The 12,812-nt window shown below is 29.0% G+C and overlaps 1 protein-coding gene across 2 annotated transcripts; it reads left to right on the top strand.

Annotated features, from left to right (window-relative positions):
* Positions 1–1,222: 1,222 nt before the first annotated feature.
* On the top strand, positions 1,223–5,334 carry LOC149885563 (uncharacterized). 2 transcript variants are annotated; one of them, XM_090094179.1, is made up of 3 exons: positions 1,235–2,356; positions 3,233–3,345; positions 4,043–5,334. In XM_090094179.1, the coding sequence occupies exons 2-3, from the start codon at positions 3,330–3,332 to the stop codon at positions 4,984–4,986; spliced, it is 960 nt and encodes a 319-aa protein (XP_089950305.1). In that variant the 5' UTR covers positions 1,235–2,356; positions 3,233–3,329; the 3' UTR covers positions 4,987–5,334. The 2 variants fall into 2 exon arrangements, 1 of the variants encoding a protein (XP_089950305.1); XR_016454565.1 differs by lacking the exon at positions 3,233–3,345 and having other exon boundaries at positions 1,223–2,356; positions 3,877–4,975.
* The last annotated feature ends 7,478 nt before the right edge of the window (positions 5,335–12,812 follow it).

Below are 12,812 nucleotides of genomic sequence, written 5' to 3'. Positions count from 1 at the left end.
GGCTCGGAATTTGCTGGAGAATTTGCAGCGCAGCAACGTTAAGCACCAAAAGCATCAATCTGTTATGCATGCTCGTTTATGGTACCTAGATCGCTACCATGGTTTTTACCAGGTCAGCAAGGTTTTTGTTGTTGAAACAGGCACGTCTGGGATATTGCCCTCTAGAAACTCTATGGATTGACTGTCTTTGAGTTACTACGGCTAGCCTACTTAACCCGCTCTACCGCAGTTTGGCAGCGTGTCGTTGCTGTCATTATAAATAGTGGCTCTATGCAAAACTACCTACATGAGCGCTAAAAAAATGCCTCAAAGATTCTGAAAGGACAGACAGCTACTTGGTCGCCCGAGAATTATTCGGTGATTGCACGAGTAGGGTAAAACACGTTTTACTGGAAAAAAACACGTCTTACTGGAGAGAATTCCATCTGGCCGCTCCTCTTGCTGCAGGTTTTGAAAAAGGTGCTAAGACAGGGTACTCAAGTATGTCACAAAGTTTTGAATGAAGATTTGAAATATTACAGTTGAGCTACGTGGAAAAAGATCCATTAATTGTACGCAATAAAATCAGTTGTTTATGAAATTAGTTGGTTGAAAGTTGGTCTTAGCAAGTTTTACATCGCGGAGAATTGAATTCACTTTGAACAAGTTAAGATCACGATTTTACATTATCAAAAAAAGATTAACGATAAAAGCATCATTAGCGGAGATTACACGAGTGAAGACGATAATGAAGAATGCCCTTACACCTAGCAACAAGACAATCCTGTGTCCGTTTTTGCTTTTTGATGTAAAGTTAAAAGAATTTGATATATTACAAACAAGTTTTTAATCAGCATATGCCCATCATATGATATGTCAATGCTAATACTAATTTTATTTTAAATGTCTTTTCAATTGATATGTAGTTGCGGAATGCTTTTTAGCATGCCAATATTAAATTAATAATATCAAAACGTTTTGAGATTTTGAACGCATACTTAAATAAATGAAATATATTAAAAAAATACTAAAACACTATTCTTTTCATTCATAAGCGGCATATAAAATTAATTAATACTAATCGTAATAGCGTCTAGCTGCCAATTATTTTAGCAATTAAAAAATTAACTTTTGACATTAATGCGTCATTTGAATTGGCATATAAAACAAATAAAATTAATATAAATTTAGCATATTACAAATAGTCATAATTGATTGTTCAAAGTGCGAAGATAAAGTGTAAAGATGATGAAGGAGACTTCTGAATCAAAAACCTCACGGCCAGCTTTGGCAAGAAAAATGATTTGCAAAATTTAAGGAAAATAGGAAAATGCAATCAATACATACTTTGAAATTTTTATTTTTGGTTTTTGAGTTTAATGTTGATAAAAAATAATCTGAAGTTTATATTTTTGTCTTTTTACATTAACAGCAGCAACCTTTTGATGTGATTGTTGTAATAGAATTCATAATTAAACCTTTTTGCCGATTAATCTTTAAATGACATATACTTGACATATACTTGACATAGAGGTTTTGGCATTTTACTTTAATCAGTATAGACATTGGTATATGTGAATATCATTTTATTTTGTGCTTATTTTGACATATATCAATGTCAAATATGGTATGTCAACTATCGTATTGTCTGGTTGCTACTTAAGCATCCAAGTGTGGATGCAATATACATAGCTGATGGAACTAATGTTACAGGATATTTGAAGACATTACGAAGCGATAACTGTAAATAAAATCATTAATTTGGAGAATAATTTAAAATATGATTTTTACAGTAGGATTTTTTAAATGAGTTATGACAGCATCTTATAGAAAACTTATAGAAAAACTCATATTCATGAAACGAAAAACTGGTAGTTAATAATGCAGTGTTCATACGTTGCATTATTCTAGTTCATCAAATATATTGGCGAAGATGATAGTTTAAATGGTATTTAAATGGGAAGTAAAAAAATGAAATGATTTCGATCAGAAAAATTAATCCTATTCGTAATCCTGTTTGTAAAACAAAAACTTGAAATATTAAAGAACGTGTGAAAACTATTGACAAAATGCATGCCATTTGACAGGTGGTTCGTGATAAAGAAACATTAAGAAGGTTTAATTTAAAATTAATAAGACTCAACATGGAGGAGAATGTAAAAAACGAAGAATTGGTTTTATTGTTTATTGCTGTTTTATCTTTGTGTTATTTAAAATAGATCCACTATTTTTTATTGTTAATTAACGTGTTTGTATGTTTAGTGTTTATATAGAAAAGAACATGCGAAACACTCGAAAACTTGTTTGCAGCGTTGGTTCGCATTTAATAAACTCGTAATATTCAGCTCCAAATTTATCAGTAAAGCTATTTTTTACTGTAAGTTTCATATTTTAATTTCGGTTCTTGAGGTTTTTATGCAAGTTTAAATAAGAAAAATTTTCGGAAAAGATTTTTTTTCTCGGGAAACTACTGCGCTCAAAATTTTTGCAAAATTTCCATCATTCTAAAAGATTTCCAATGGTGCAACATAGACCTAATTTAAAAAAAACTTTTATTCACTCCTCCACTTTTTTTATATAAAATGTACCTCTGTTTCTCTATCAATCCCTCTGTCTCTCTCTCTATCTCTCTTTCTTTTTCTCTCCCTCACTCTCTCATAGTCTCTTTTTAAGAAAAACTTTACATGATTTTTTCGGTTGAAGTTCAAAAAGTTAAAAGAAATAAAATCTTTTGTAACTAGATTAAAATTCTGTCGTCGTGGTGCATTACAAAATTCGTTTTAACTGATATTACGGTATTTTTATTTTTAAATCACACCATGTTCCCGCGTTTTATTGGTAAACCAAGGAACAAAACAAATTTAAGCTCAATTTCGAGAAAATATAGTTCAGGAAATTACCCTTTTTTAGTTTAACCCAGAATAAAAAGTTCGAAATTGTTTCAAAATTGTAAGCGAGTTGTACATGAATCTTAACGAAGTTCTATGAGACTTCTATTAAACCCTAAATGTTTACAGAATTCAATAAGATTCCCAATAAAGTAAAATTAAGGAACTTTTCTTTGTCTCAGGAACTATTATTAATGGTTATTTTCAAACTTAACTTAAAAAGTCGTTCAAACTTTGAATTTTCTATCATAACTTTTAGTAGTGTCAAAATTTTATTATTTTTTTTCTATTTCATGCGATTTTTTAATATTTTAGCTTAATTTTGTAAATAACTTTTTTAATTACTCTTTATTTAAAATCCTTAGAAACATGGTTTCAAATGCAACCTACAAAAGCCTTTAGACACTTCCTGCTATTTGTCTGCATTTACTGATGTGATGTGCTAGAGAATTGCATTATTTCATGATCTTCTTTAATTGTAAGAATAACCTGATTTTCACTAACGCCGGCTTGAGTGTTTTAAATCAAAGAGCAGGAAAAGAATTTCTTTGTTGCGGCTCTTATCAGTAAAATAAATCTGGTTTTTTATTTTTCTGAGAAAAGCTTATTATTTAATTTTAAAGATAATAACCAATCAAAAACTCTATATTCATTTTCTCATCGATCGGTGGTTATAGCATTAGTAAGTAATCGTTGAACCTTTAACTAATTCAGGCATTGCTTATATAAGGGGGCAGTATGTTTGAAGTGTTTATTTCAACCTACTATTACAAATCTCTGCTCAAATTATTTCTTCTATTCTAAGTAGACACGAGACTCAAATCGGCTTACTCCTCCTTTGTACTTTTCTCCTTTTTATGTTTTCTTTCTTTTATTATTTTTTATGATACCATAGTTTCTAAATAATTTTAAAGCCGACTGCAACAACTTTGTATGAGATCAATTAGCAAGGAATTTGCAACAGTAAAAACCATTGATACTAATTTGCTCAAAAATTATTATATTTTAGAGGAGCATCCTTGTTTCAGCTTTAACAATTTATTTAAGTGTGATTAATCAAGACAAACTCTCCGATAATGTCATTTATATGAAAATTCTTTAAATACAGTCGACTGACCCAATGTTTGGTATTTTGTTTAAACTAGCATACGCATTTGGCTTCATTGGTATTTTAGTAAATGGAGCAAGCTTGTTTTTATTGGAAAAATCGAAAAAAGCCAAAATGGATAAAACACAGCGGTGGATAATTATCAACATCTGTATATCTAACATTTGTTTGAGTATTTTTTGGACAGCTACTAATACAATTGTATTAGTAAAAGGTGGCCGAGCTGTTTTTCAATTTGGAGACTTTCGAGGCCGCTTTATTGAAAACGAGACTTATGACGACTACATTTATAGTATTTATGAAAGAAATGATGCTGCTTCGTATGTTAATGAAGAAGGAATTCACGTCGGAATGCGATTTATCATTCAAGACAGCATCAGCGCAGTTTTTTTTGTTGGGACCTACATAGCAACCATATGGCTTGTATTAGACAGGTACTTGCATCTAAAATTTATGCTAAAGTACGCACTTCTTTGGTCCCAAAAGAAAACAGTAACTACAACGTTAGTCATGTGGATTCTTGCCGTTTTGATTGGAAGTTTAATGAGAATATTTTTGAGGAGGCAGCTCTCACACATTTGTAACTACATTCACATTTTATTTGATTTGATCATCGTTTTTTTCTCTACCTATGTGTACGCCTACGCCTTAATTTTGTCAAAAAAACAGATAAAAACATTTTATTCAAATCAGACTAATAAGAGTATAACCAAAGGATTGATGCTTTCGGTTACAATTCTTATGACCTTTATGGTGACCGTGACAGTTCCTGACATTTTCCAGGTTTTAAACAAAAATCATGACTTGTCTACTAACTCAGCTTGGTTTGTGCTGCTGTGCCAATACATTTCACTATTGACAGATGCATTTATCTATATATTGCTATCTCCGCAAGTTCGTCTGTACTGCAATAGAAAGTTTGCATTGTTAAACAAAAGGAAAAGTTCAACCGTGACAACAACAAGGACAATTTATATATCTAAAAGTTATGTAAATTCTAATTGTCTTTAGTGATATTCTGCATTAACATCGCTCAAAAAATTATTATTAATGATAAAATTTGAAATAAAATTGCAGAAAACAAGTTTTTCAAAAAAAAATCCTTAAAATATTTTTAAAATTAGTTCAACATATTTATTATAAAACTGTAAATAGACACAGCCTTAAAATTTCTCAGTATTTGAACAACGTTTACGAACTTATAAATAACTTGCATAAGCTTCATTTGTTTCACAATATATAACATTTGCTCCTGTTTTCCGATAAATTGTCCCAAAAGTAAACAAATACCTCATGATTTTATTAAAATTACGTCATTTTATTGAAATTGTCGAAATATCATGATTTTATTAAACTTATGCTTAAATAAAAATATCCAACAAATGGTGTTTTTTTACAAGGGAATGGGTCATAACAATTACAAAAAGGTAATTTTTCTATAAATCAAACCAAAAAACAATGTTTGCAAAAATTAAGTTCAATTCAACTTGTTAAAAAAATTTTTTTTTTTTGCTTTTTTTTTTTTTTGTTTTTTTTTTTCTTTCATTTGAAAAAAAAAATGACCAAAGAATTCAACCATCTCTACTTTATCTTTCATCATTAGTTTTATTTTAAATAAATCTAATGATGAAAGATAAATTAGAGATGGTTGAATTCCTTTGTAGTGAGGGATTAAAATAAAGCATATCTTCAGAAACATCGAGTAAAAAAGGAGAAATAGTACAGAATATCACCAAAAAGCAAAAAAAAATAAACAGAAAATAAACAGAAGAAGAGATTTACGAAAGGGAATAAAAATCAAGTTGAGAAAAGCAACTTCGGATAAAATTAATGAAATTGTTTACTACAGGCAGCCATATAGCGCATGTTTCTTCAAATGAAGAAATCAAGCAAAATCTTTTATGAAATGATTATGCTAGTCGTATGCATGCTGGAGTAATATCTTTTATCATTACAGAAGTCAAACGGCTAACATTTTATCATTTTCATAGAACTTAAAACATTTCGCTATCCGAAGTAACGGCAAAAAAGTGAATATTCGAAAAAGACACATGTACATGAGCGTAAAGCATAACTCAACGATTAGTAGAAGTAATTTGCAATTTTAAGGCCATAACATGTTTTCCGTACTCAACAAACGTCAACTAACAAATGCATGTGCATTTATCATCAAACTATAATTCTTCGAATGAAGAAATTTTCTAATTTGCGTCTTTTAAATGATAAATAGTGTAAAAGGGATTTCCGGTTTTGAATAATTTCCCCATTTTATATGATTGCGTAACAAACAACACGATATTTTTCTGACTCAAAAACACCAACTCTGAAAATCAATTGAAAAAAAGAAAAAAAAAATTAATGGGTATACAGGTTTTTAAGCATTTTGTTAACCCATAGCCAGCCAGTAGTGGTAGGTATTGGGTTAATTAGCTTTTTGAATTTTTATTTTATAAAAAGAATAAAACTTAGATTCATATTTTCATAAAGTAGACAATAAAATAGGTTTTAGACTTAAATACCAAACAATCCAAAATGAATACCCGATAATCCAAAAATTTGCGCGAAGAAATATATGCTATCAAAAACATAATAGATAACAAATTATTTTTCTTGATGCTTTTGATGATTACTAAGCACAATTTTGTCATAAATATATGCAACATGTGTAGACATTTATGCAATATGTTTACAGATAATAATATATGTAATACACAGATGTAACATTTAGAAACAAATATGTCTGTAGTCATGTAGCTTATGTAGTGTATTGATGATATATAGAAGTTACTAAGATAGCTCTTCATCTTTTCATGTTAAAAAATCTTGTTGTGGTTGTTACCAAGCTACGTCACGTAAGTAACTTTTATTTTTGTCTCGTAAATAACGCTAATTTTATAAAATTCTTTTATAAGTTGGTTAATTAATAATTTTTCTTTTGATCAACTTAATGAGAATTACTAGATGTAGTTTAAGAAGCTCGCTTACATAGATTAAATTATTTTGCTTGAAGTATTCAAATAAAAACAATAGTTTATCGTAATGGCTTTTTGAGTCCCGTAAAAAAAACACAATATATAATAAAGAATAACTCCGAAATAATTAATAACTGAAAGAACTTAAAATATATTCCGAAAAAATTAAATTATTTCGGGGTGGTGCATACTTATATGAACACCCAATCTTTTAGAATAAAAAAATATAACTAAAGATGTGAAATTAAGAAAATATTTCGATAGCAACATTAGAATCGCTCATATGGCTTCACTTCTTCGCAAGAGTTAGAACCGACTATTTCAACCTAGTAAAGACATAAGTTTTAAAATTTTTATTTTTGAAGACCTTTTATTATCATTTTTTACTTTAAACTGAGAACTACATAAACAAAGTATAAACTTTAAATCCAAGTTGTTGCCTTTTGTGACACTATGTTACCATTAGCATCTAAAAAATATTAAGAAGTAACCGAAAGATCAATCAGGTTGCTATTAGTAACCTGAAGTTCTTCTGTCAGATTAAAAATATTATATTCATTTTTGATTTTCTTTTAAACCATTATCACTAAAAATTTAATAAAGAAAAATAAAACTAAATAAAGAAAGGAAAAGTTTAAATAAACTATAAAGATTTTTAAAACTAGTTCTATTTTTCGGCTTCTTTTTCTAATTCTTTTTGATATACTGGTCTTGGCTGTTGTTAACCCAATCATTTAGTGGTTTGCTGTCAACCAAAGTTCGGACGCAAATGGCAGCGTAAAGATTTGCAAAGAATAACCAGCTTTGAATATCAAAGAGTGGTATATATACTTGAATGAAATTTTCAAGTGTATATACCACTAAAAAATAGATATTGAGTTCATAAACATTGGACGAATACAAATTATGTGTTTATAAGCATGCAACTTGTGTCCGAAGAAGATAAAAGAATAATGAACATTTGATAAAGTGCTAATGTTTTTCCTTTGATATAAATATATAAAAATTGGATAAAAAGATAAAAATCAAAAATAAACAAAAAAAAATCACATAACAAAAAGTGTGAAACAACCGAAGCACAAGATGGATGACACCTGTGCAACCGTAAAAAAAGATAAAATAGTTAAACAATTGTAGTTGAAACTCGGTTTTGCGATAAGGTTTTTTAAATACAGTTATGTTTGTACCTTTTAGATGACAACAATTCAGTTTTAAAAATCGTGACAGTTTATTTATGAATTTTGCTAACAAATTTTCCCTTTATATAAGTTAAAAGATAACAGAAAAATCTGTTTCAATCTGTTTTTCGTCCTTCTTGTAACGGTAATTAAGAACCTGTTTGAATAAGAGGTATTGAATATATTGAGTATTGCAAAATGTGAGGGCGGTCTTCTTAAAAATGTTTTGTTTACTTTAAGGTTATAGATGGGTAAAGGAGGTATGGGCTCTAGGCTTAAATAAAAAGATTGTGGAAGTTGGGGTTGGGTAGGAAATGGGAAGGTTAATTAGTTAAAGGGTAAGATCGTGTTTTACAGTCCTCAGTATATTTTATTATATAATAACTCTCAATATACGTTCTATTAGTGTGTAATGGTTTGCACTCTTTTATTCATTATTGTTAATGAATTACATGTAATATTTTCTTACTCTTCTTGTGGGGTAAGTAATACTTTTATCAATTACTCCTCTTTTGCTCTTCTAGCTTTAAACGAATATCTCTTCTTCTTTTTCTTTATTAGAAACGGCCAAACTTCTGCTTATTTTTCTTTATTCAATATTTTTCCTTATTTCTTTTTATCCCTTCACATCATTTTTTATTTTTTATTTTTATTTTTTTGTTCTTTTTTTTTTTTTATTTCTTCGATTACATATATAATATATGGATAACTTTACACATTATTACATATGGATAACTTTACACATTATTACATATGGATAACTTTACACATTATTACATATGGATAACTTTACACATTATTACATATGGATAACTTCAAGTTTATCCAAAAATTCTTCAATCACAAAAATCTCACTCTCTAAAAACTGATTTTAGTTTTTTTCCCAAAGAAAAAAAAACTTTAGTTTTTTTCCCAAAGACTTAAGTTTTTTCTTCTCATTCGTTTATCTATGAAGAAGTCCTTCTTAACTCCATTATCATTTGTTTCGTTGCTATATCTACTTATCATTTATTTACTTGACAGGTAAATAAGTCTTTGCGTGTACGTCTTTTCTTAATCGCTGTTTTTAATTTTTTTTCCTTCCTCATAAAAAGAAGAGAAAAATCAAAAAATTTTTATGACTTGTAAGAAATAAAAGAAATTCTTGCTTGACATTTTTGTGTTCAAAATATTCTAGAAAATTCCTGGATAACTTTAATTAACTTAATGATCAAAAGTCCAGGAATGAGTTCTCAATTTGAAGGATTTTGTTTTAATCCATTCAATTTCAAACATGGGGTGTTTCAATTTAATTTGAATCCAACGCTCTGGTTCTACAAGTTTAGAAAGAGGTTTGAAATAATTATCAATCTGTGGGATCGTAAGAACATCTTGGGCTCATGATTTCAGTAAAACTGAAGAGCAACAGTTTGTCAAACATCTTACAACAAACAAAGAGTGCTTTTAGTTTAAGCATTCACTTTCACTCGTTCAGTTTGTATTTATAAAAACACTTTTAGACATTTTTATAGAATTTCAAGTCAAAAATAATAAGCATACTAAGCACATAAAATAAAAAGTTCTTTTGAAGAACATTACTTTTTCATGAGTTTTTTTTAAATCCAAAACATAGGGCTCACGAGAGTACCGATAAGTTTGAGCTTTCCAGGGGTTTTTACTAGCACTTAAATTCATGGCATAACATAGAACTTTTAAAAGTGCTGTTTGAGGTTTTATTTAGGCGCCTGTTAATCACTGAACTTTATTTTGCTAAAGTCAAGCGACATAAAAACCCAAAGTGCAAGACAATAGTTCATTTGCAATGGTTCATTTACAATGGTTCATTTGCAATGGTTCATTTGCAAAGTGAAATAGCTCATTTGAAATCTAAGATGAGTCAAACAAACACGTGAACTTAAGAAAACATGCTGTGTTTAAATACGATGTTCTTTTTTATGGTTCTTTTTTACGGTTCTTTTTGACGGAATTTGTAAAAAGCTCATTAACTATGACTAATTTTTATGAATTAATTAATTCGAACTATGCTAATATGTGAAATTATGTTAATTATGTTTGAATTATGCTAATATGTGAAAATCATTTAGGAAATTTGAATTGCTAAGCAGAAAAAAGATTCGGAATGATTGAATGTCAGAAAAATGTACAGATAGTGCCGCTAGATGTCAAAACAGTATCAAAGAAGTAAAAATTGAAAAATGTTATAAAAGAAATAAGAAAGAATATAAATAAATCAGAAAAGAAAAGTGTCTGAGCGGAAAATAGAATCGAAAAAAAAAAAAGAAAAACGAAAGAAATTTTTATATATATTTAAAATGAATTTCTTTTTCAAAAAAAAATTTCTTCATAAAAATCTTTAAAACTTTAATTTATAACGCTTCTCAAAACTTCTGTTCCTTTTAAAATGTGTTTTCATTTCTACTCCAGAGCAAAGTTTTTAAAAGATGACTGTTGAACCGAGAGCAAGTATTACAATCGTTGGTCTCGTTTAACAAACAGCAAAACTTTTTTTTTAGCAAACAGAAAATTTTTTGAGATTATCACAAAACCTCCCAAAATTTGCAAAATTAAACGATGATCTCTCTGCTTTACATTATGCACCTGTTACTTGTAAACATTGCAAAATATGCAATCTTTAACATCCCATCCTTAGGGATTGCGATTTCCCGCACTTTTTTCATTCCCGGGATAGCGGGAATTATTTACATTGTTCCCGGGATCCCGAGAAAATCTCCATCAGGGAAAATATAAATAGTTAACTACACTTTTCTATTTTTCTATTTATTTTTTATAACTGTTTACAATTTTAAAGTGACTTCTGAGAAAAACCAGTGCATAGAGATGGCTGTTTGTCAATCTAGTTCTATAGTTGGTAAAAAAATTTCCAGTTGAAAACGCCCTTTCAGCCTCTACACTGGAAGGACGAATTGTTAAAAGCGCATTACAAAGCATATCTAAGTTATGCGATCTTTTATTAGTAGCTTCAAACAGATTGAATTCTTGAGGCATAGTTGATTTATTGCACTTGACTTCAAAAATCTTTTTTTTTTTTTACAAGTTTTTCTAATCTGGCAGCCATAGATTCAGACAACTGATTTATATTAATAATACTATTGTTAAGTTTTCTATCGCTATCTTCTTCTTTTGCTATATTTTCAATTATGGGGAAAAAAAAACTGCTTTTTTAACTTCAATAAATCTTTAAATAGGGAGCTTAGGCAATTTTTATAGCCAATGTATATCTTTTTTATTTCAAATGCATTGGATTCCTTAATATATTTTATTTTCAAAATGGTTTCAACCAATTCTGTAGCTTATTTAGTTCCAAAGTTATTCGTGTTTTAATATTTTCAATTCATATACACTTTATGAAATATTTCCGTAAAGTTTCTCGTTAAACTTTTGGCACCGAAAAAAAACTTTTTTGTCTTTTTTTTTTTCTTGCGTAAAAAGTTGCGTTAACAATAAAATATCTAAAGACGGGGGAAATTTATAAAATTTCCACTTAGAAAACAAAAAACCCACCCTATTAGACTTCCAAAAACAAAAAAAAAACTGATTGACATAATAAATAAATAGTTGCAGAATCTATTTTTATGTGGGGACGAAAGAATTAGCTTAATTTACTTGTATATAAACAAAACTGAAACATTTAAAGTTAAATAACTTTATCAATTCTAAAGCAAAACGATGTCCCCAAAAAAATTATTGTAGTGCAACCTTTTCTAAAAAAAATAACATCTATATATACATATATACTATTTATTTTCATGGGTGGGTTTTCATTCTTCGACACCTACATAAAATCATTTGTTGCGTTTTTTGGACGAAGTTTTTCAAAAACGTTCGGTATATTTTTTTCCGCGATAAAATGTCACGTGACAAAACTCCCTACTTTAAATCAAAATCCCGGGATATCAGAAAAAATTTCCCGGGATTCCGGGAAATTGGAATAAAATTTTTCCCGGGAAGAATCACTAGCCATCCCCCCTTGCAGAAATGTAGTCAAGATAAAGATAAATGGAGATTTGTAATTTAGTCAATTTTAGATAGGCTTTGCACCACCATTCATGTTTTGAAAAAGATGTCTGGCTCTAATAAGGCTCTTTTTTGATGTTACATATATGGTGCTTTGGCTTGCATAATGTATTAATGAGTTTTGTCTCTCCAAAAAAGCCATTATTAGCTGGTGCAGATTTATTAGGAAGTTCGGTAGCAAAATATTTAGAGAAAAATTTGTAATAGCTCGGAGCTTTTAATGAAAATGGGAATTTAATAGATTAGATCTAACTCTTGGCAATATTAACTAATCAGGGAAGAGGTTGGGAAAGAGGTTGGGATGAAACAATTTAAAAAAGCTAATAAAATTATTAGATTCTTGTAAAACTTTGTGATGCAAAAAGTTCTTATCTTTCCTGCAAATTACAAAGAAATCAGTTAAAAAAGAGATCGCTTTAAATATAGATAAAGCATAAACAAAACTTAGGAAATCCACATTTTGTGTCATTTACAATAGTATATGACGCAATAGCATATACATTTTCCAAGTTGTATTTATATGTGGAATGCCATAAACGAGGATTGGGTCACTTTACAAGACTCAAGGAAAGTTTAAACCAACATAAACGAGGCTCAAGAAAATTAAGAGCACAGATCATGAAGACAGTTTACTATTGATAGTTGTTAATTT

The sequence above is a fragment of the Hydra viridissima genome, unplaced genomic scaffold (genome assembly GCF_058129835.1).
Source record: "Hydra viridissima isolate aposymbiotic clone 2 unplaced genomic scaffold, HvirCarnegie_v1 scaffold_7, whole genome shotgun sequence".
NCBI lineage: Eukaryota > Metazoa > Cnidaria > Hydrozoa > Anthoathecata > Hydridae > Hydra > Hydra viridissima.
This window is presented reverse-complemented; position numbering and strand designations above follow the sequence as displayed.